This window comes from Falco biarmicus, chromosome 13 (genome assembly GCF_023638135.1).
Source record: "Falco biarmicus isolate bFalBia1 chromosome 13, bFalBia1.pri, whole genome shotgun sequence".
Lineage (NCBI taxonomy): Eukaryota > Metazoa > Chordata > Aves > Falconiformes > Falconidae > Falco > Falco biarmicus.
Window position 1 is genome coordinate 12982657 of NC_079300.1, and position 24911 is coordinate 13007567.

Sequence of the window (24911 nt, forward strand, 5' to 3'; positions counted from 1 at the left end):
AGCCGTAATCCCGTCACCACAGCTCCATCAGCAGTCCTGGGCCAAATGATTGCCTGATCACGTAGTGAGGGATATTTCCCAGCTTTCCCAGCAGCTATTCTAGGTGTCTCGAGCAGAAGTGGGGTTTCCATGTGCCTGTCTCAGTGACATCCTCCTTTCAGCCACAATCTTTTGGGCCAATTGTAGTACAAACACAGGTGACAATTCTGGTAAGGGGAGACAGACAGGGAGTTTGCTTAGCTGCTGCCCCTGGAATGGATGCTACAGCTTTGTAGCATTAACTCTTCCAAAGGAGATTACTGTAGTCAGATGTTGGTACCAAACTTCCTTTCCAGTGAGGCTTTTCTATCCTTTTTTGCATTAAGAAATATGTGCTCAAGTTTGATGTTTTCTCCAATGCTAAAGACCTTTCCTTCCTCAGAAATGTGAAGGGAATAATCTCCTTTTATTTTCAATTGGATTAAATTCAGCAGAGAGCTTGGGAACCCATCTTCTCTGCAGCATTGTCTCTTATCAGGAAATGGCTTAATCGTGAAAGACATCACGTACCTCAGCTTCACGCTTTACGCTGACTCAGGCTGGATCCTGTTACAAGGTGGAGAGTGAGGAGAGTTTCTTTGACTAATAGATTCTTCACTTAATCTTCTTTTTTCTTTCCTTTGCTTTTTCTGTTTGCTTATTTCCTAGGACTGTGGTGGCCTCCTGTCTGAAGGGGACAATCAGGGCTGTTACCCTCTGGATGGGCACATCCTTTGCAAGACCTGCAACTCTGCTCGGATCCAGGCTCTGACTGCCAAGGCCAGCACTGATCTCTGAGTATCAACTGTGACCCTCCCCAGGATGTCCATTGGGGGATATTGCACAAGCTTTGCATGATTTCTTTCCAGCCTAGGGTCTGAATCTCTGTTGTGTTTTGTTTTGTTTCGTTTAAAAAAAAAAAAAAAAAAATTAAAACTGGAAGGCCTTGGAACAAGAGGGCAGTTCAAAAGGCCACATTCAGACTGCCCATGACAGGCACCTAATTTTCCGGAGGACAGTGAGTGGGTCAGAGCATCTGCTGTCTCTGCAGCTGATGGAGATAAGTAGTCACAGCACCTAAGTTATCTGCCTGTACAAGGAGGTCTGAATGTGGTCCTAACAAAATTTCTGTATTTGATTCCTGTCTCTCGAGAAGTACATGAAGATAGAAAGTGAAAAATGGCTGAGCTAGTTCTTTCTCCCAAGTTATTTTGAGAACCTGACTAGCTCTCATTGAAGTCATGGGGAGCTTCCCTTTGACTTTAATAGCTTCTGGATGACCAGCAGAATTAGCTCCACTGCCCTAGAAGCTGTGAGAGCAGACTCAGCACTCTTCTCATCACAACACAAACAGTGCAACTTCAACTGTACTGCACCTAAGAGCGTAGGTGTGACCTTGTATCCTTGGGACACAGATTTGTTATCTACATCTTTTTTCTTAGGCCCTTACTTGTCTCCATTCCCTTCCAGTTCAGTAGGGTTTTTTCTTTCTCTTATGAAATTATATTTTGCTATTGCATAAATTTATTCAATAGTGATGCTTCCAATTCACAGTGTATGAGCAATCACAGAAAGGTGTGAGCTTGCACACACTATACACTACACACACACACTACACACACACAGACTGTGCTTTTGGTTCACCAGAGGTATAAGCCAATCGTGTCCATTAAGAAGGTCTTTCACAGATGTGAGGCTGGAAACACATTTTTAAAATCCCAGTGGTTAAAAAGAAAAAAAAAAACAAACAAGCCAGTACATAGAACTGCAGTGTAAACTAATGCTCAAACAAATCTTATGCCACTCTCTCACACACCCCATTCTAGTGGGACCGCTGGCAGTGTTGGTTTCTGGGTAGACGTTTAAGCAATAGAGTCTTGTTCCATCTCCTGTTTATTGCAATGGGAGGATTTTCCTTCAACTGTAACAGGGACTGAATTAGGCCTTGGGATATACATTTCTTTGATGGTAACACTCATGATCTGGAGTTCTCATTTAAAAAAAAAAAAAAAGAAGGAATTTCTTTCAACAACAGCAAAAAGGATCCTCATAAATACAGCTGTTGTTCAGTTTTTATCTTAAGAAAGCTAAAGAAGGCATTAAACCCTTCTCTATGCCATTCCAAAAAGTAAGCTTTTTTTTTTTTTAAACTCTTTCCTTTTCATCCCAGCCACTTATAACTTCTCTCTGGTGAAATGTCATTGCAGAAGAGTGCTGGGCCAGTAGCAGCATTTTTATCTTTGGTCCAGAATTAATATGTATGCCAAGGTAAATAAAAGCTGGGCACAGATAATGAGGTTTTTTCTCATGTTGGTGGGGTTTTGGGTTTTTTTGGTTTGGTTAATTAAAAAACAAAATTAGAAATCCACAGCACTGAGCAGCTATAATATTCTTGTTCATGAAACCCGTAATAACTAAGGTGCAAATTACATAGCGAGGGAGTAATTTTCATATCACTGAATTGACATTAATATCTTATTTGCAGATGTAATCAAAGAAAATACCTTTCTTTGCATTTAACAAATTAAAAAGCAGAACTGAAACAGTTGCAGGCTGATTGACCATATAAGTGACAAACTGGCACTTTTCTAGAGTAAGTTACAAGAATTTTTTTCATGCGCCCACTGAAAAACAGTAAGAATATGGTGATTTCATCTTTACTCTCTATAACAGAAGCCTGATGTAATTATATCCACTAATGCTGAAAAGAAAATTTAGACGAGCTAGACCAATAGGAAACTAAGAGGACAAACTGAGATACTCACTGTAGCTCCTGCAAATGGTGCATTTCCTTTCTGTTTAGCCCTAACCTTTATGGAAGAGCGCTGTGAAATTTAATAGCTTTAGCTGTATACAGTAAATTCAAATACAGGAATACCAGTCTGAAACCTCTGTTCTTTACATGGTTTATATGTTGGCAAACTCCACCTGTGTCAGGGAAGTTTCCCAAAATTCACAGCTCAGAATGAATCCTTCTTTGTAGAAGGGTGGCATCATTAAGCAAAAGAAATCGTTCTCCACTATAGTGACTGCGCTGAAGCAGTTTGCCTTTTTAAACTTGATTTCTACTCTGGCCTTCAAGAATTTTACTGCCTCAGACGTAAACATATTTTTTATACACCACGAGTCCTGCCAGGTTCCATCTGGGCTCCTGCTCCCTGAACCATGGCATGTAAGGCACTTCTGAGCTTGCTTCTTCACATGCAGTCTGCTCCACCACCAGCAGTCTAAAAACCTCACAACTATTGAGCAAATGCAGTTTGAACTAACCCTACATAAACATGGGAGGTCAGAGCTGGGATTGCTAACACCATGGTATCCCTGGGGAGGATTTTACGTCTCTGCAAGCACAGGAGAGGATGTGACGGACTCAGGTGCACAATAGGCCATTCATCAGGCAGCAAGTGTACCTCTGATCATCCTTCTTCTTGTTAGTGTTAAATCAAGTGGCTGATGAGACTCTCTTGAATAACACTGGGGTAGTGGATGGAAACGAGCTATTGTGCTTTCTGCTGAACATGGCCCAGGCTAAGGAGGACCAAAGTGCAGAGCCTTTGGGCTTTTTATGGCCCTGCCGTTGGCTGGTCTTGGAGCAAGTCATATGGCTTCTCATCTTCTGCCCTCTGCACGAGAGGGCTTCTTCCCAACTTCCCAGGGATGTTATGGGAATTAAACTGATTGCAGATTGGCCCAAACTACTGATTTTGGGAATTCTGTCTTCTCTTTCCAGAAAAGTTTGCTGGTATGTAGGTTTGGGATTCCAGCCCATTTCAAAACTAAGGGCCAGCCAGGAGATCTAGATCTGAATCCTCTGTGTTCTTAGGGTGCTGTGGTGAGTTGGGCTGGCATGCAGGGAGGTGATAGCCAAACTTTTCAAGCATTAAATCCTCTGTGGATGGAAGATGTTTGACAAAGATTGAGCGGTGTTGATATTTGAGGTACTGTGGCTGATTTCTAGACCTGACACATCTGGGTAAAGGTACTATCGTGCGTTTGTGTTCACCCCTGAAACACCAAAGCCATCTGCCTGTTGGAAGGAGTGAGCATCCAAAACACTCTTCTTTATTTTCTTTAATGCATGTGGTTTTGGCTTCTATAATTGCTATAAATATATTTGGAAGATATCGCATAAATATATGTATATCACAGAGGCTCTCATCACCCACATGTGTATGGAAATCTCCCCTCTGATGCTTCAGGATTTAATTAGGAAATGCTGGTGGACTTACCTGAATTGCACTGCAATTAAGAACCACTGGGATATTGCTTCATCACAATATTTATCACGTATTTATAATATATCCAGTTTTAGCTGTTCCAAAGAAGGAGTCCTTTTGCCAAAGAGACCTTGCTTTTCTTAAGGTGGACTTCTTAGCTGTGATAAAAATCGCGTCATCTGTAGCTGTGGTATGTCCAAACTTGTTCCTTTCGGAAAGAATTGGAAGATCACATAGACGTTTCTGTTCAAGTCTGAAGGTTTTGCTTATGCTGCTTTGGCTTTCTCTAGCATTTATTGGCAAGTAGGCCCTGATCCCATGATTGGTGTGGCCAGGCAGGGCCCAGGATCAGTTTCTAATTTAGCAAAATTTAAGCCCCTGGGGTTTGTTTAAGCAGAGGCTTAAAGCCATTGCATGGTGTGGCATAAGCTGTGGGTCTACAGTCATTAATACCAGAGTGATTCTGTATCACCTAGTCACACAGGTTTGATCTGGGTAGGATGTGAGCACAGTTAAATTTCTGTCAAATTACGCAGAACGCATGAAATGGCTCCTGTGTCACCCTCATGCCATCTGCAGGGAGGGCACCTGCTGGCTCACCCCATGGAACAGTTGGACAACAGGAGGATGGGTTAATACAAGATCAGTGCTTCGTGTCGGGTGGCTGTGGCACTTTCCATATGTCACAAGCAGCCCTACGGCCAGATTTACTGTATCTTTGAACCATGGCTTTAAACTGTCTGCTTAAACTTTCTCCAGAAGATTGGATTGCCTCGGTTACAGCCCAATCCTTAAGCATATCCCCAAGGCTAACACTACTACTTTGTGAAAGTGGTGGTTTTATTGTCACTTCTTTTAATCATTGCTTGAGCGTTGTTTTTCAAAACAGAAAGCAACACCATTGCCTTAGCCTATCAGATAAAGCACCTTTAATTTTGGTTTTGTTTTTTTAATATTTTAATTCTGAGGTTTTTATCATGGCTATGAAACACTTGGGTAATGATTTAATCATAGAGGTGTGGGAGTACCAAAAGGTTTATCGTAGTGAACTCTACATAATAGTGTTTATCCTGACGGCAGGAGCAAGATTTTTACGAGACACAGGCCTTAAGTTGACTTTCTGCCTATCAGCAAAATGTGCCTGAGAAGAGTAAGAAAAAAGTGTCTTTTAGAGAAGTGGTGGTTGTTGAAGAGAATATGCAACAAATCATACTGAAATCTCTTTGGACCTGTTACAGCGACCTGTTACAGCTGCTGCCTGTCTGTGGTCAGCCAAGCCTAGCTTAGGTTTGATAAATGCTGATTTCTTTGAGAAAGTCCAACAGACAAGGAGTAACAGGACCCAAGAGAAGGTCCTTGCGGGAAATGCTGTGTCTTTGCCCTCCTTCAGCATCAGATAAATGTTAGACACCTGGTCCTTCAGCTGAATGGCTCAGGAAAGATTTGAGGGTTTAACTTTTCTATGGTTCCTGCAGTTGGTTCATCATGTTGGTTTGCTATTTGTTCAGAGTCGACTACACCTTATATAGATGTCAGTGCTGCACGTCAGGGCTATCAGAGAAGGATGTGCTGAAGAACCTCACTGTGTTTTCCCACAAGAAAACATTAGTGATGGTAATTGAGGGTTTGTTGCCAAAGACAGCAGGAACTACATAGTACTATCTAGAGGTTAGTAAAGCACAAACTAAGAGAGAGCTATGAGAACACTATTGCCAGTGAGAGCTGTTCACAATTTTCACACTAAATTATGTGATGTCAAAAGAGCCTGAGAAATTCTCTCTTTTTGCAATGTTATCCACAACAGGTTTGGGTATTTTTTTGCTATTATAATTAAAACCATATTGAATTTTTATCTAAATAAATTTCAGAATTGTTAACTAATATTTTCATTTCTCAAAAACCCATGTCGTCTTTCTCAGTTTTTTGTAGTTCTTGGGTTTCTTCTGCTGGTAAATTAAAAGTTTCTGTGATGATTTTGAAACCTTCTTTGGATAAAACTTCTATTTAAAAACAAGCAGATGTGTTCTTGGGAAACGGTTCAATATTGGACCTGGTGAAATAAAAAAAAAAGCTTTGAAACTTTTCACAAGATATTTTTTTCCCTATTTTTAACTGGTTTTGCTAATTTTGAAGTCACTGTTTCCTTTGTTAGAACAATCCAAATAATGTGACTCTTGTTAAAATAGTAGTGTTATTTCTGTTGGGTTCGTTTTTCTTTCCCGTCTTAAAGCCGTGGAGTGGCTGGCTATGGGGAGTGCCAGGGTCTTTTTCTGTGGCAATTGCAATTTTCTTCTTTGGTGCCCCTGCCCCCCCCCCCCCCCCCCCCCCCCCCCCCCCCGAAATTACTGGAGAATATAAGCATGTTATGGCAACTGTGTGAAGCTCAAGAGATACGAATTGAACTTCATCTCCACGTACCCTTCTGGGCTTGGGAATGGTATTTCTCCTTACACGTTTCTAGAAATACTACCTGGCTTCCTCAGCATTTCAAGTTTGAATTTGCAACATTCAGTTGCCCGACTGGCATTTAGAATATGAGAGAACGTAGTCTTTAAACTTGTGAAATTATAACATTTGTGCAGCATCTGAAAATCTAAGAGAAAAACGGTAACCTTTGTAGGTTTCCTGGTGGACATTGAGGAGCAGTTCTCATTTCAGCCTGGAAATTCTCTGCTGGGATCTGAAAAAACTAAGCTCAAACACTTGCAGACCTCTCTGGCATATGCACTCACTTGTAAGGTGGTTTTGGGGCCAGAGCTAAGCAGAAATACAGGCTGCAATATTGAGCACTGCTGCTTATACCCCACTGGGCTTTATTCCTGGCTACGTGTTCCTGGTCTCTTTGGCTTCGTGTTACGTGTGGAAGCAGTGGGGTTGATCACTAGTATCAAGAGCATTCAGTTCAAACTTTCTTTTTTTAATTTTTGCTGTTTGTCCACATTTCTCGTCATACCTAGATCTTTTGGAAAATGAGGAAGGAAACAGAAGCCCCAGGTGGTGGTGTTACCTTTACATTGCCAGGGGTTAGATACCCTCACCAGGAACATAACACTTGGAGTGTCTCTAAATTTTTTTTGCCTCTGCCTCCCTTTGTCTGCAAGCAGCTCTCTTACCCGCTTTTTCCATTTGCTCAACGTGCACTCATCTTTGCAGTGAAGATGTTATGTTACTTATTTCACAGAGGTATTGTGAGTCTTAGCTAGTATTTGGAAAAACTTTTCCAGATCTTTAATCAAGTAGTTTTGTGCATCCATAGTATCAGTGGCCTGCCACATGGGTATCAAAGAAAATTATTATAATTATTGCTTTTAAAATGATTATGAAATTGTGCCTTACTTTTTCAGTCATATTTAACCATGTAATTTAGAACCACATGATTGCAGGGATTTATCATGAAGAAATTTGTTTGAAGGATAGTTTAAATATTTTTTTTCTCCAAAAATGAATTTATTAGTTTTTCCTCTTTTATTTTTTCCTCCAGTTTTATTTCTTTAATATGTTTGTGTAAAAGGGCAGCCAGAATTTGCATTCATGAGAGACAGAAGATTTTATTTGGTCTTGTATGGGGAGCTTTCATTTTCTTTTATGTTCCTTCAGGAAAATTCCTCTCTGCCCGATTATTCATACTTAGATGTCTTTAAATGCAGGCTGACCAGTAAGAGTTTTTGTTGTTCTTTAATTTAGTGTGTGGTTTGCTTTGTGGTTAGGGTTTTTTTAATTAACCAGATATTGGGTACTGGGGAGGCATTGCACATTAATGCAGAATGCTGATGCTAATTTTCATAGAAAAGACAAAATTAGAGTCTTTCTCTGTCTCCAGTGCAGTTTTGTTACTGTTTTCTGTACAACACTAATATTAAGCCGGACTGTAAAGGCAAAATACTGAGAGTGACCTACTTCCATTCACCAGCAAGAATCCTTTGTCAGCTGACTCCTGTTTGTTTGTTCATTTTTTAAATGTCAGATTACAGAACGAGCATCTCCTAAAGATGAAAGAAAACAGTGTTTTCATGTGCAGGAAATTTGGGGTTGCAGTAATAGAACATTTTCTTTGTGAATTTGGATGTCATGGTGTTTTAAGCTCCTGCCTGGAGCCTAAATCAATTTGGCCTCTCATCCAGTTCATCTCACTGGTGCTCCTGAAAGGCTGCAGCCCTGCAAAAGCTCATGCAGCATTTTTGGCTGCTTTCCCTTGCTCCCATTTGGTACATATTTGCACAATTTAACTGAGCTTTTCTTTCTGCTGAAGGTCAGATGCAAGTGATACGAAACACTAAACTTTATAAACAAGCAAAGCCATTTCAACCACAGCATTTTGGACTAGAATGGATTTTTAGGTGGCGCTCTGTCTGCTGGCCTTTGGAGAGGGGATCCTGAGACTACATTGGACTGGAACAGGATGCAAAGCCACAAGCCTTGGTTTTTTTAATAAACTGCTTACTGTAATCCAGCTACACAGTTTCAGCCTCACACTTGAGAAGAAGCTTCCAGCAGCAATGCACATACAGGCACTTTCTCACTTGCAGAAAGTGAAACTTTCCAAACTAGAGTAAATTTAATGTATTGCATAAGATGCTGGAAGTTTTTTGGTCTTTTGTTGTGGTTTTTTTTTTTCCTTGGGATTCTTGCTGTAACCTCTATGTGCAAAGGATGAATAGATTTCTCCCCCCCCCCCCCCCTTTTTTTTACAAGATTAGATGTTGCATATTGATGAGCTAGCGTTTCAAAGGTCTGTGGGGCTTTGGAACGTATTAAGAATCTCTGAAGTTTAATATTCACCATGTTTTAAATATTCAGAAGGAAAAATCTGCATAAAATGGCTTTTGATAAATATGTTGTAGGGACTCTTTGCATCTTATGCAAGTGTTGTGGGGATTGTGGCTGTGCCAGTTTTGCTCCAAAGTGTCTTTTGTTTCAGCATTTCAGGACCATTTTGATCCCGTTTGTATGCCCAGTGCTTGTCCTGAAGTCTTTTATGGCTTCTTCTGGAACTGTACAACAGGCAGGTGGATGTGACCAAGGCAAAGGTGCAGCTGACACTGTAACTCCTGAGTGTCTGCTTGATTGCTCCCCTCCTTACGACAGCTGGGCACGTCCAGGCTCTTTCTGTGCCTGCTTCTCGTGGTGCCGGTTGGGATGAGCCCAGTGGTCAGGCCTGGCTGAGCTGTTTCTGCAAAGGTGCTCCGCACCCGTGGGGATTTGAGAATGGAGGGGGCAAGGTCCCAAGTGCAGGAGCAAAGCAAAGTGCCTTTCAGTGCATCTCAGATCTCACAGGACAGTTTCCCCTTGCTTGGATGTCCCTCTTTGGTAAGAGTCTCAGCAGTAAGAGAAGTGCTTTTAGGAGAAGTCCTCCCTTGGGGATGCCCTATTTTCCCATGCTGTCGAAAATCCAAGTGAAGCTTTAGATGAGGAGGATCAGTTGTGGGCTGCAAACAAGCAGCTGTTTTACTGTACTGTTAACTCTCTCGTTTGCCTTACCCTTGACATCCCGTGGTACACACCAAGGTGTGCAGGTCCTGCTCACACATCAGCCTTGACTTTGTCGTGCCAGTCCCTGTTGAATCAGCGCATAGTACTTGTTCTCAGGGCTGCTGTGGCTTGGGCCACGGGCATCTCGTGCTCCTATGCAAAAGGTGGTGCTTTCAGGGTTTGGCTTACAAATAATGCAGCCCTTTCAAATTCACCTTTCCTCTCTCATGTATTCCTGACAGAAGCAGGATTTTAAATATTTCATAGCATTCTTCTTTCTTCTTCCTTTTTGCCACATGCCTTGAAAACATTGTCAGATTACGATCTGGGTGGGGGTTTTCAGGATCGATTTCCTTTCCTTCTTGATTGCATGGTGTAGGTTTGCAGTGAGGGTTTTGTCCTTTTTTTCTTTCTTTTTTTTTTTTTTTTTTAAAGTCTTAGAGAACAGATGCCTTCAGTTTATGCAGAGAAAGATTGTCTATGATTAGAGCTAATCCAGGATGGCAGGATTGGACCCCCACAGTGAAAGCTAGAAAAGTGATTGCAAAAGTATTCTGTTTCTCCTTTATTATTTACACAGGAAGTTTCCACCGAAGGCTCAGGTAGCCCAACTGGCCTATGTAATAAGTAGCAGGGCCTGTAATTACAGTCTGTCTTCTGATCCTATCTGTGCTCTGACTTTCTAGGCACCGCAGTTCTATTTACATCTGTGTCTTTGTCACCTTTTAAATTTTTGATTGGTCACTACGAGAAGTAGAGCACAAGCTGTGAGCCCTGCAGAGGTGCAGTGAGTCTAAATGAGGGAGTCCTCCTTCTTCTCAGGTTTGGGACTGATTTGGGAGCAAAGCACGAGGAACGGGGGATTTTACCAGCTGTGCAGCAGAGGGAGCAGGCTGCATGCCAACTGGGTATCTTTCAAGATCTTGGAGTCTTTGTAGGACTGGAAATTTGAACCTTTTACAGGTCTTAACTAGCGTACTGTCCTGTGAGGGAGTTTATATATCAGCATTTCGTTGCTCAAAGCAGTTTCTACAGGAGTTGACTTTTCTTTTCTGTAAGATTCAGGGCCTTATGGTTGCAAAGAGGTGCTTCCACATAGGGCATGAGGAGGGAGATGGCTTTTGGCATCACGCAGAGAAGCTGGACTAGAAATCCTGGTATCAGTGTGTAAAGCAAGAGTAACTTGAGTGGAAGAGGGAAGGCAGTGATTTACATGTGGTTCAGTACCGGGTTCACCAGCTCTGAGCATCAGCAAGCGCAGCCTCAAGCAGATCAGCTCACTGGGGTGTCAGTCCTGAGACCTGGCAGTAAGTAAATGAGCTCCTTGTGAAAGTGCTTGGTGCCGGTCACTCTGGCAGTAATCTCTTGTCTCTTTGGAAACGTGCACTAAAGTTATGGTAAAACTACAGAATGGTGCCCCCCCCCCCCCCCCCATCTTCTAGGCATACTCTCAGTGCTATGTTTGATCAAGAGGAATGAAAGCCATTGTGCAAATACTCTGTGCAAAAAAATATTAACAATCCACTACAGGTACTTTTAATGTCCATTAAACTGTTATGCAAATTGTCCCTTTTCTGCAGCTTGTCTGTTATTCAATTATTTTTGGTGTGACTTCTGTTTAAAAAAACCAAACCTCAATTATTTTTTATTTTTTTCTAACTCAACTTCTAAGAAAGTTGATGCTTTAAAGGAAAAAAACCCTTAGTTTCAAACATGGATTTTTCAGGCTTCGAAATTAATAATTTCTACACCTGACCCAGTTCCTGCAGCTGCCAAAAAAGAAAAGAGAAAGCTATTTAAATTTCTCATAGAACCATTTATCTCTTAAAATATGCCAAGGCAATTTGAGGTGGGGGTGGAGACTCAGCTATTTATCTCAGCAGCTTGATTTTTCTCTTTATGTTTCTAACTGTCAGGGGGGGAAAAAAACAGTAGGAAGCTATTCTTGGGCTATTATTGATGTATTGTGTTGCCATTATGCAGGATGTCTGCTTTGCTATATACGGAAGGACATTAATAATAGCCATCTCCCCTGCCCCCACCCTCGGTTCCTCTTTGGGAAGATATGGTTTAAACTGGAGCATCTGCCATTTTTAAATTGCTGCTCCCTCTTCCCCTTCCCCCAGTTTGTTCCCAAACCAGTTTGGGGGATAGGGCTAAGGGAATAGGAGACAGGTTATATTTGCTATTTTTCTGCCTGCTTCTGTGGTTGCTCCAGGCAAGTCATTTCCATGCCGTGTACCTGTCTACCCTCTTCCTTCCTGTGTATTGCCCCTCCTTTCATTTTAAGTTCCTCAGTGGGAAAAAAACCAAAACCAAAACCCAAACCCTGCTTGCTGTCTTTTTCTCACAGGGGCAGGCTGGCAGAACGGGCTCAGCAACAGACCTCTGATTTGTTTTTACCCAGAATTTCATATCCAGAAACGTTGGTTTCATTATTTCCCATAAGTAGGAAAATGTATTCCTGTTCCCATCCCTCCTACCCCAGGTTTAAAATACTGTTATAAAACTTTACAAGGTCTGTCCGCTTGTTTAAAAGGCTCGGATGCTTGTTTTATTTTTGGAAGCAGAGTGTATGGTGAACAGGAATAGTTTGATGTTTAAAAAATAGCCCCACTTCAGCATTCCCCTGAAGTGCGGGAAGTCCTGTCTCCGCAGGTCTGTGCCAGCAGCGTGACAGCCCAGAGAGCAAAGCCGACTTGAATAGGAAAAAGAACTGGCCTGCCCCATTTCATCTTTGAGAAGAGGGAGGTGAAAATAATAAACATGGCAAAAAAATAAAGGGCATAATTGCTCTGACTTTTCTTTTTTTTTTTTTTAAATGGCTGTTCCTACATCTCATGCTAATTTTGTTCCGTAGAAGCTTTGCTTATTCAGCGTTTCTGATAGTCAGGACGATGTGCTTTTTCATGGTGTCATTATTTTTACTTCTTGTTTGTTGTGTCCTAGACTTGCCGTGGTCCCTATATGGAGCCATTTGGGTTTGGGCACAGAACTGAAACAAAGTTGGGAGCTCTGTCTAGGAAAGCTCACCTAGAGTTTAGAAACAGTAAATGCAATCAGAGTATTTTCCAGTTCTGATATAGGGAGGTTTTCCAAATATGAATTCTAGATGGGAGGAATGCCTTCATTTGGGAAAGTGCTCAGATTTGAAAATGAAAGGGAGATGGCTATTCAGTGTAGTTTCTTGTTGCTTTTATTGTCTTCCTTCACGGTGGCCAAGGATAAAAATGCCACCCTCTGAAGTGTTCTCTAAACTAGAGCCAGAGTCCAGCACCTCCTCTGCAAACATTTGCGCCAGCTTGCCACACTGCTGCAGGATGGGAGCGAGGAAGGCTTACTAACAAAGCAAGGTCCACCTCATCCTCTCCATAGTCAGAGCTGCTCCCCGTTGGTGAGTCTGTGTCCAGCTTAGGGCTCGATCCTGCCTTCCTAGTGCAAGTATTTTGCCAGAAACAAGTGTTTTCTCTCTGCCATTAGCTATGGGATTGTGTGCAATGATTAGGGTTTGCAGGGAGGGAGGTGAAGATCCTGTTCCAATTAGGCTGCCTTTGTGCTAATGTTTCATTCAGGGCTGTATGAGATAAGAGCAGTTTGCACTGAAATGCACAGCCGGAGGTTGTGGTTTGCTTTTCAACTATGTTGAGATGATACCCATTGAAAATACAGAACTGGGGCACTTTTTTACATCTGCCAGTGCTTTACTGACAGCTCTGTATGGGTTGGAAACCTGTTTCAGTTTGGCAAATGGACATTTTTCTGCCTTGTTGCCTGAGTCTGATCTAGCTATGTGCTTTATCCACCTAAAAAGTAGTATTTCGAAATAATGTGCATGATGTCTAAGTAGCTAAGCACCTGGCAAGCTTCTAAGCAGAACAGCCAGCAAGGTGAAGGGAGGGTATTAACAGAGCTGCCTTTACAGAAAGCGTATTCCACTTTCTTCACTACGTGCCTTTTCAGAGACCCGCAGTGCTCATTTATGGGCAGCAGAGAAATATCTCTGGTGCCGACCGGGGTTGGGGAACTATGAGAACAATGTAGAAAAGAAGCAAGAGGTTAATTTTGAGCATCTGTTCTCCACTGGGATAAGCAAAGCAGTGGCTTATCCCATCAGCACTGCTTGTCTTCTTGCTTAACACACCTCCTTGTCTGTAGGCAGCTGTCCAGTAACAGAGATACTTGGGCATATCTCCCTAAACATCTCTATCTTATCAGAACTCCAGAGTCACTCATATTCGGAGATATTATTCACTTAATATTGTCTCTTATAAGCCCTCCATTATTCATTTTTGATATAATGTTAGAAGAGAAAAATTGAAGGTGAACTAACAGCTGGGTGTTTGGTGCTACTGTATTAAAAAGGCTGGTGTGGTCTCATTTTCAATCTCCAAAATCATGTTTTAGGGAACTTGTCTGTGCTGTGGTCAGAGAGGAAACGCAAGTTTTAATGGAAATGCAGAAAAGGGAAAGGTTTGATGTTTTGATGCTCAGTACTGCACCACTGTGACCTCCTCTCCTGTCCCTCTGGAGACTGAGGACTGAGTATTGATAGAGGTATGGGCAGAGCAAAGTCATGCTTGGACTTTCTCACAATCTTACTAGACAGCATCTGCCTTGGTGAGACTTCAGCTTCCTTAAGGAAACTATGGTTTCCCATGCCATGGCTTGTGTTTTGGACTGTCAGACAGACTGGAGGGCAGCCTCCAGCACCTTCCCTCCAGTTAGTCAAAGGAGACGCCAGGAATACTAATTCTGCAGTTTGGGTAACAGCAATTTCCAGCTCAGAACAAACAGCAGAGGTCTGTTGTGTTTCAGAGCCTGGTCTCTCATACTGGCTTTACCTGTGGGCTGACACAAGAGGGTCTGAACCACATGGGTCATTCCGGAAGGATTCCTCTTGGCTAAATGCCCCATGGCAAACCCCTTGAGGGCTGGGAGGTTGGCTTAGCTCTTTCAGACTGCAAGGAGGAACTGCCCCAAGGAATGTATTTGTCCTACGTAGCTGCTACGCTTTGGCCTATCCCTGCCAGCTGTAGAGCTGCCTGCTCTAGCGTTTACTGGTGGTGATGTTTATCGGATGTGTAGTAATTCATAGTGAATGACTAGGTCAGGTTTGAGGTGGTATTTCAGCTTCATGGTAACTGTTGGTTTAGCCCTCGAGATAGAGAAGGTTTTGCATTGTTGCCTTTGTTGCAGTTGGGAGGGGGGTGTGACTGGCCACGCTTCTCCTTGACCTGTGCCAGCAGACAGGCTCTCAGGGGCATGGGAAGCATCTTCCTTTTAAATGTGAATCGCTCGCCTAGGTATCTGGGCGAGAAAGGGGCACAAGGAGGCATTCCCTGTATGAGGGGTGTCTGCTGCTGCACACTCCATGCCCTCAGATCCTAATGAAGTAACATTACTTGAGGTTTTAGGACTGGTCTCCTATCTGTCGGAGCTTGGGGGTACCAGAGTTTTACGCCTTGCTGAGCACAAGCACTACCCAAGTCTGTGAAGGGCCCAATCCTGCTGCCATTGGAGTTTTCCTGAGTCCTGTAAGTTGCTGAGTGCACCTCCTGCGAGCTGCTGAGTAGCCTCCCTTGCCACTGAACCCATCAGGCCACTTGTCTCCTTCATTGACTAATTCCACAGGGCTTTGAGAGCACTCAGGAAATGCAATCAGCATCTTACAGGATTGGTCCGCTAGGTAATATATGAAGTTTTTTTCTCTGGTAACTTGTGTGCATGAATTGAAAACCATTTATTCCAGTTTGTTCTGAGGACAGATGCAGCATATACACATTTTCTATATTTATAAATATATATAGATATATATATTTTGTTCTCAGCTAGTTACCTCTTCTAAACTGCTATTTTCAGAGCAACCGGCATATATTTTTTATTCAACACGTAAAATGACTTTTTACAGTAAGAGAATGAAAGCTGTTTTAAGCATGTGTTTTCTGTATTTTTATTATGCATTATCCAATTATATTGAGATGTATTTTCCTCTTTGCTCTGCTCTTTCAGTTGTTATCCTTTTTATCAGTTATGCTTTTCTAATGTTTTGTAAGGGAAAATAAATATGCAAAATCGCCAGATGCCTTTTTTCTTTGCAGAAGTATCACAAATGCTTTTTTATTACATTTTACCAATCCAATAAACTCCTTATAAATTTCATTTTTGTTTGCTAGCGTGTGAAATTATTTTTTCAAGTTGAATGGTATTTACTTTCTCCCAACCTCCACTGCAATTATGCCCCATATCCTCCAGCTCTTGCTCTCTCTCCTGGGTTCAAAATTTCATTGTGCGGCTCCTCAACATACTTAATTCAAATGCCTCTTTCACTGTTGGGTGAGCCAAGGATGCTAGAAACATGTCACGAGAGAGGCTACCCCTGTTTGTACTGGCCATCTCTTGAGGAATGTTGCACTGTTCTTAAAAACACATGCCTTTGCAGTAGAGTGCGCTCCGTTCCTAAACCATGAGGTAATCTTCAGAGGTGGGTTATATGCAGAGGTGACCCACAGGTATTCTCAAATCTTGAGTTGTGACCAGGTGGCAGCAGAGCCCAGCACCATGCTTTGCAGCTGAATGGAGGGACAGTTTTCAAACTGTTGGGGGGAGAGTAGAAAGAAGCGTGGTTTGCAAAGCCTTTCTCTTCCCAAAGATGTTTCTAGGTTGTCACTGCAGTAAATCATCTGGATTGTTCCTGGTCTGGTCCAATCTTCTTCAAAAATACCACTGATCGCCACACAGCCTGATCTTCATCTCTCCAGTCAGAGAACCTGGCTCAGCACCAAACCCTCACCGAATGCTTTCCCTGACCAAAACGCTTCAAGTGATGGGGAATCCAGCGTAGCCTGGTAAGCTTTTCCAATGAGCATTTCTTACCTGCTGAATATCTGCACCCTGCTTACAGCCTCTGATTTTCTACTCTCTCTATCCTTGGACCTTTTTATAAAAGCCCTTTGCTCTCAGAAATCTTCTGTGCAGAGCTGCACAGGCTGTCTTTAAGGTGAGATTCATCTCTGTAAAATTTAGCAGCCGGGAAGACAACTTTGTTGTCGGAGGTAGCCTTCTAGTCCTCTAGTCAGTAGAGAAGGTCTGTCTTCTTTAAGTGAACATCTGAGACAGGTTTGGTTTGTGTCTTTAAGGGTTAAATGAGATGAATACTGGCCTCCATATCCGCAAAAGTAGTTTTCTTAGATCAGTTTTTGGTGGAATTGTAGAAAGATCCCAAGGCACACAATACAGCTAAACCTGTTCCCTGTTTTTCACTCCCAACAAAATTTTATCAAGGGTCACCTTGAAGACATCCACAGATGGAGATCCCACAGCCTCCCTCAGCAGTCCATTCCATAATGGCACAGTCTTCAGCCCTGGGCAGCCTTTCCCACTGCAAATTAAATATTGTACTTCCTTTGCCACCTCCAGTGAATGTGAAGGACTTCTTTAGTAGGTTATGTATTGTCAGGGGATGCTTTGTTAGCCATGGAAGGAGATGCCTCGCTCCCAGCTCCTCCTCCCCTTCCCCAGGGGACTTTAGGAAGGGCCTGTGTTCTCCCTCAGGAAAGGATGAACTCTGCAGCTTGTTCCTACAGGACACGGGAGTCTGACAGGCTCTGTCTTGGCAGTAAAGGGAGTGTGATGGTGCAGGCTTTCAAGTCCGTTCAAACTGCTATATAGTTTTCCAAACTCCGTATTATTACTTCCTTTATAGCACAAGGTATTTTTTCCTAAACTTGTTATGGTGGAAGAGTTCCAGGGATATGTTGTCCACACACAAATCAAAATGCATTAGCAGGCCAGAGGCCAGAGGCAAGGGCCAAGGGTGGGGGAGCTATTAATTCGATAGTTTGGCGCTGTTTTTCTTGCAATCAAAGGCTATGAGAATCCGCTGAAGACAATGAAAGCTTTGGGAGCAAAGTGTATCGAAAACCCAGGTGCCAAGGCTAGCTGTCCCAGGGGGTTAGGGTAGGATGGATGTTCCTGATAAAGTGAAGAAGCAGTTGTAGAGCTGCGTTCTTCTGATGCCATGGCTGTCTCCAGCTGTGGCTACTGTAGATGTAACCACCTGGCTTTAAACAAAGATGAGTCTTACATGCTTATCTTGAAGATACCCAGGCTAACTTGCTGTATAACCAGCTCTGTGTCATAGGTGGAGCATTATTACTGAGCAAGGGTGACGTTTGCTTTGTAGTGGATTTTGAGAAGATTAGAAAAGGGGTTAGATTAGAGAATTTGAGAAAGGGTTTTATAAGCTTCTTGGGGGGTTTCAAAGCTGGGAAGAAACTTGGAAAGCTGAGGAATCTGTTCACAGTGCTGGTCTTAACAGGAATTCTGGGCAGGGTTCATCTCTTCCGTCTCTAGTTGTTTGGCAGAGGAGTCCAATGCAAGCAAGCTGCAGGGCTCCCTCTGGGATAGACAGAAACCTCCTCAGGGTCATTCCTCCAGTGTTTCAGACACCTTCTTCATGGCAAAGTAAACTTTTCTGGAGATGCCTCTCTCCAAGGGTCAAGGGTCTCTGAAAGACCAGCATAGACCAGACCTCTTGCTTTCAGACCACTGAAACTGGTGAAGGTAAGTGGACACAGTGGGATCTTTCACTGCTCTATGCCCCACAAAATGGCAAGTGGCTGCATAACACTGCACCACCACTGCTGGAAAAAAAAAAAAAAAAAAAAAGTGGGGAAAGCAGGGAAGAGGGGTTTGGATAAAGCTGTCACGAGAATTGCTGCTGCTGTCAGTGTCACCTGTCACAATTTGCCATGCAAGACAAAGTGCCACTCCTGCAGTGACACAGAGGAGCTCCCTTCCCCAGGGAGCTTCTGTGAGGAAGGTCGGGAGCTCTCTGCCTCTGGTCTGCTGGACCACATCCAGGCATTCCTGGTAACGGTGAGTCGAAGTGGGGGAAGCCTACACCTCTTTTGCTGCTGAGAGTATTCGGGGACAATGTTTTAATGATACTGAATCCACTTAAAATACACAAGGTCAGTTCTGGAGCAAAGCAGAAACGCAGCAACTGCTTTCAAAGTGCTAACTGCATGTCCAGTGCGGCGTCACTGGGAGACGCACATGACACTTTTCCACAAGGTAAGGAAAAATAAATAAGCCGAAATCACTGCATAGCAGAATGGGCTGCTTTTATCTTCCAATATTGTTGATGTTGGACTGAATCTGCTGTCTTAAAGTATAAATATAAAGACACTGCTAAATCATCACTATTTCAGCAACTAATTAAGGGGTAATGCTCATGGTGCAGCAGTATATGAGGCAATAAACGGCTTTGGCGGCTGATTAAACGTTGGCACCGAGGCATTTAATTACAGCAAAAGCCAATTACTATGTGCGTATGCCGACACCACGGACATTACTCCTGTTCTATGACAGAACAAGGAAAGGCAATAAACCATGCTATAGAGGCGTATAGTACAGGACTCTCTAGCTTTGCCAAAACCAGCACCCTTCCTCTTCACTGGCTCTGAGATGGGGGCTCAGCCTCCATATGGAAGGCTCAAAACAAAGTCACAGAGTAAAAATTATTTGTAATTTTAGGACTTAATTGATATCTCAAAACACAGCCAAATTTTGCAGATCCTCCCTGTACTAAGGTGCATTTGATCATTTGTAGAAAATGAATATTCCCACAGTCTGGTAACAGGTGCATTTAAAGCCTCACCTTGGTGTACTTAGCAACACTGGGCAAGTCAGTGGCACTGACGGAAGAGGTTATGTGTCCCCGTTTTTTTCCTTCAGTTATTACATTGCAGAAAGCATAATCAGTTGCAAAACACCACATGCCATTCTTCCGCTAACTGATTTAAAAGCTGGAGTCTGATTTTCACAGGCTTTCAGCTCTTGCACCATCCATTTGACTTAACCAGCTCAGCACCTCTTCAAATGAAGCCCTCGCTCTCTTTAACCAGAAGTGAATTCTTCCTTTTGAAGGAGTTTCCTAGAGAAATTCTCTCTTAGAAAATCCTTGGCACGAAACCTTAGCCAGCCTTGGCATGCAAACCTGCCTCACGCTGGCATTAACAAGCCTCTTATTTAAATGTTGATGAGCTCTTTGCTGCCAGTTAGCAATGGGAAATGCAGTCTGTGTGTTAAACGAGAACTGGGAATGACTTCCAAATACCAAAATGTTTGTTAAACTCGTGGCCCACCTCTTCCCTCCTTGGGGGTGGGAAGCTTCCCAGCAAATTGGCCCCATTTTGCACAGAAACTGCCAGGCAGGATCAGACCAAGGATCCCTCTCATTCTATGGCCCACATGGGACTGATGCCAGAAGCACGGCTTCCCAGGACATCCCGCTGTACCGCTGCTGTGGCGGTCTGCCCCAGGGGACCTTTCCCTGACCCCTGTTAATTAGAGATGGTCTCACGCTTTGAAGGCAGGCCCCCGGCCATAGTGTGCATTTGGGTTTACTTGATTACTTTTAACCTTACACGGTGGCTCTGGTGGCTGTTACCTGTACTAAGAGCTGATGAATTGCACCCCCAAACCTTTCTGGAGTCACATGGTTCCCCACAGTGCTTTATAGAAATGCATTCCACAAGCTGAGTGTGACATTACATGTATTGATGTATCTCTTCAGCAAGACAGACGAATGCAGTCTGAGGCCGTGGGAGCAGTTTCTATTTGCTTGCCATCCCATGGAGACCAAATACCTCGTTGCTTCTAAACCAGGAATATCATCTATGGTGGGGGCTCTTCTGTCCTTCTGGGACTCTTCCCTTTTGCAGTGAGTCTGAGGTGAGTCAAAAGACAAGATTCAAATACTAAATGCCAGGCAAGGGAGTCTCCCTGTAACCTCATGTTACCTTTGCTGCCTTCTGAAATCAACATGTTCCCCAGCCAAGAAAGGTGTAAATTCTTTAGGCTATCACTCACTTTTGGATGAATCCCAACTGCGCATATACACAATAGTCAGTTTCCTCAGTGTTTGAATGAACCACAAAGGCTTTGTCTGCTATAGATGGGAGCTTTCAATCCCATTTATGGTACGTTATATCAGTCTGAAATAGCATCTGCGAGGTCCTTAAACTGAACCACCATCAGATTTACAGCCGCCGCAGAGGAGTTTGCAGGCTGGCTCCAAAGAGCTATGAGCAGTAACTCTATTCTTTTGAAATATTTGCTTTCTCTGCAAAGTTGACCTGAGGAAGAATGTGTTGTTCGTTTGAAGATCTCAGTTTGTTCATGTATTCAGAGAATGTCTTCACTTCAGAACATAAAGAGATGAGCTTCAGAGCTGAGAGCCAAAGACATGCTTCTTGTCATTGCAGAGCTGGTGACAGCTGCTCAGACAGGGAGCTTCCCGTGGTATGTCCACACATCTGCAAGGTAAGACACTGGGAATCTGAGTTGTTCAACATCATGGCGTGAGCAGGGCAGTTCAACTAACCACAGTCTTCCTCTCAAACCTCTGCCCAGAAGATGACCGGGATCTTGACTGAAACTTAGCAGAGAGAACAGCAAATGCATGCACTGACATGTTCTCAGTTTCTAATCTCTCTGCTGCCTTGAAGAGCGCTTGAAACACCTTGGCAAGGCTGAAACAGCAGGTCCAAAATAGGATGCACCAAAATTCTCCCCCAGGAGCCTGTTCTTGGGTCACTGCCAGTCCGTTGGTCACCTGTACGCTAATGCAGGCCAAACTCATGGGAGCTACCCCACCTACCATCCTCACTGGAAACAGCTGGGAGAATGGCTGTTTGTTGTCAATTGTCCAGGGGAGGTGCAGGGAGCCAACTGAGATTGCTTGATGCTGTGCAGACATGGCCAGTGACAGCCCATGCCTCCGTGCCTCAGACGCTCCCAGTCTAAGTAGGCAGGACACATGAAGAGCGGGCAGCACTGCCAACTCAAGCTGCCAGAGCCCTGTGTTTATGTGAAATTCTTGGCTTTCATTTAAAATAATAATAATCATAACAAAAAAATCTGACCTGCTCAGTTGGAAATATGATCCCTAGAGTCAGAAACCACAAGGCCATTCAGAAAGGCCCATAATTCATATGTATATGCTTATAGCTCTTGATTTTTAAGCCAAAATCATGGTGTTTGGAGGCCCAACTCAGGACTCACGAATTCCTAGAGGCTGACAGTACCAAGTGGAGAAGGGCAAAATTAGCACATGGGAAAAAAGAGAGTTGCCAAAGGTATGACGGCAGGTCAGTGGGAGAGCCAGGCCTCCTGCCTCCTCACCCCATGTATTAGCCACATTGCTTGGCCTCCTTCCCCAAAGGACATTAAGAATCCTTAAAGCAATCCTGGCTATTTTAGCCTTGTGTTTCCATCTTCCTTTTGATGCTCTTATTTTCAGCAATATACTAAGTCTCGCAGCAGCCTGCTGCTCCCCATAGGATATATTCCATCTTTGGGGCTCATGGCCATGGTACTGTGTGCTGATGACAGCTGTGGGAGTCTGCAAGTAGCTTAACATTTGCATGCCATGAATATGTAGCTCTGAGCATGGCCCAGTTCTCCATGCAGCCAGCCTGTGCATGTTTGCCAGGGACAGCAGCATCCTGCATGTGTCTAGATCCCATGAGACACCAGTTCCTGGTGCCTTCGGTGAGGTTTTTGTATATGCATGGCTGTTTGTAATCACAAACATCTGGATAACCAGCTTTCTGTTCAGCACCCTGGGAAAACCGGGCTTGCTTTTAATCACAGCAAAAATCAGGGTCTTCGTGGCTGAGTAGCAATCATCCCTACCTGAGCCATTTCCAGGATCTGATTTCTGCCCACAAGCAGAGCATGGAAACCTCCCAGCACACAACACAGCTCTGGCCAAGGGCAGAGCCTGCAAGGGGCCCCTGTCCCTGTCACACCGACTTCTGATTTCTGTTTACACCAGCACAATGTCAAACATCACAGCAGCGGCTCTGGCGGAAGGTGAGTCTGTTAGAACGGAGGTGTCACTTCCTCTGCTTAGGCCTCTCTAATAATGCCAAGATGCTTTTCTAACTAATTAATTACAGGGCTTTGGCTGAGTCTCTTTAATGATTCGCATCTTCCTGCTGCTGTTCTGCAATCAGCACTACTTGCAGTGCTGTTCACAGCAACACTGATGCCATCAGAGCAGACGGATGAGCGATACGGGGGGTGGATGCTTTTTTAAGCCAGTTGCGCTGTGAGCTGCTTGACTTTCTGGTCTCTGATACACTTTCCTGGAGAAGATGATGAAGATATAGGTAGGCAGGTAGCTCTAGTGGGCCTGTGGCCCTGCCCAGGATTGCTGTCTCAAGGGAAAAGCTTATGCAGAGTGTAAATAGTTCTCACCTCCTCATCAAAAAGATGTAATGTCCTCAGGGTCCAGCTTGTGTGCGCATCTAGTTGACCTGGTGGATCAGAAAAAATTGAAGCTGCAGTACGGAAACTTTGCTCCTGGACCTTGAATATCAAGACTGGCTCTAGATGGAAGGGTCTGGTCAGTCAGCTCTCCAGCCCACCTATTATTTATGCTCTGATAGAACATAGTCATAGCGTGTGGCCTCCCATGCTTGTACAGAACAAAAATTTGGGTCCAAATGCTCGCAGACTCAGTTGACAAAGACTACTGCACCACTTGACTAGGCTAGACCTGACTGTATGATATCTTAGCATGACCGTGTGTAGGGGTGATCTCCAGCTGTGAAGCCAATTAATTAACTCTTGTTGCTACTTACTTCCCACTTAATTAATTGGCTCTTCATATTGCAGTAGAAGCCACCTGCCCTGGTCTTGCCTGGTGCCTTACTGCAATGGCGACGACAATTCCCCACCTCAATAAAATGGTAAGCAGAGTAGGAAATGAAAGGCAGCAAGAGAAGGCATCTGGGAGAGCAGCAAGTCAGCACGAAGGCAGCAGCCTCAGGAAATCAGCTCTTGCATGGCTGCGGGTCATTGCACAGCAAGATGTCAGGAAGAATTTGGAGGCAGACGCTGGTGTCCTGTAAGGCCCGTTCCAGGAGTATGCACAAAGGAATGTTACGATATTTTTCTGAGATAGATATGTGGGATGCAATAGGTACAGTAAAAGAATTTCTACATGTCTGTATAGGTACTCCCACTTCAATCCCTGTCGTATAAGCCAAACAGAGGACATGTGACAAAGTTTTTTGAGCTCTACAGTTAACAGCTGGTCCCCTGAGCAGCAGAAGCGATCGAGCCTGCTTGCCATATGTGGATTCTTTGCTAAGAAGGAGCGAATTCACTCTCCAGTCCTTTGCTTACAAAAGGCCTTACTAAGGTATTTCTTTCTGGAATCTAGTATATTTAAGACTTCTCCACCCCTTTCCTTCCCCTCCAGTTTGAGGGACTGAAATTGGTGAGGGAGTCCTGAAGTTAACAGAGGGTGGGAAAGATGGATGATAGGGAAAAGCTGGCAAACAGATGAGACCAGATACTGCCATTATATATAATAAGAAACCTCTTGGGGGTGGGTGTATATCTGAAAGGAGATGGAAAAAGGGTCTCTAACCTTAATTTATGATTGCTTCCTGGGGCATGTCTAACACCAAATAAATGACAGAGTGGTCTCCAGCACACCAACTCACCCGCTGAACCTGCTGCACTTGGTACAGCTCTTCCAAGTACATTCCTGCAGCCAAACATCCAAAGAGTCACCCCATTGCTACAGCCTGTGTCCCAAGAGCATCTAGAACTAAGCAGAAATTCAAACGCAAACTGCTGTGACCTCCCTCTCAGAGTAACTGAAAAATATTAGCAGAGCCTTTGTACCGGCTTGAAGCTTTTGTGCTGAATTTGCATCTAATAAGAAGGGGCCTTTTAAGGAACAAATAAATAAATAAATGGAGGAAACCTTCTCTTTGAGCTAATTTTAGGCACATCCATGCTGACAGCTGCTCTTCCCTGATATATCTCAGCCACATCCTGAAAGGGCCAGGGGGACTAAGCTCTGTTCGTGCCACTGCGGCTTAGAAAAGGCCTTTGTGGGGTTTTTTTTGTTTTTAAGGGACTGATGGTAGCTGGCTCTCCAGAGGCTCCTGTCATCCTGGTTTCCATTATAATACAGGTGGGAACAGGGGAAAGGAGTCGTGGCACTTGTATAGGTGTCCAAGCCATACACGAGCCACTGAGGGGTTGCAATTGCCAGCCGCGGGGTGTCAGTCTGAGGTTTGCACTCGGTGGCCTCTTCCCATGTTGCTAGCTGCAGAAGGATCCCAGAGCACTGAGATGTGAGCCCGGGAGATATCCCAAACATGCAGTAAACAAGTC

At 43.8% G+C, this 24911-nt stretch overlaps 1 protein-coding gene across 9 annotated transcripts in view; it reads left to right on the plus strand.

The window, feature by feature from the left end:
- Window positions 1–15863, plus strand: part of LPP (LIM domain containing preferred translocation partner in lipoma) — a 356533-nt gene extending 340670 nt beyond the window's left edge. For all 9 annotated transcript variants that reach the window (XM_056358001.1, XM_056358000.1, XM_056357999.1 and 6 more), the window contains one exon: window positions 688–15863. In XM_056358001.1, the coding sequence (XP_056213976.1) occupies window positions 688–816 (129 nt within the window). In that variant the 3' untranslated portion in view covers window positions 817–15863. The remainder of the gene's footprint in view (window positions 1–687) is intronic.
- Window positions 15864–24911: the final 9048 nt, after the last annotated feature.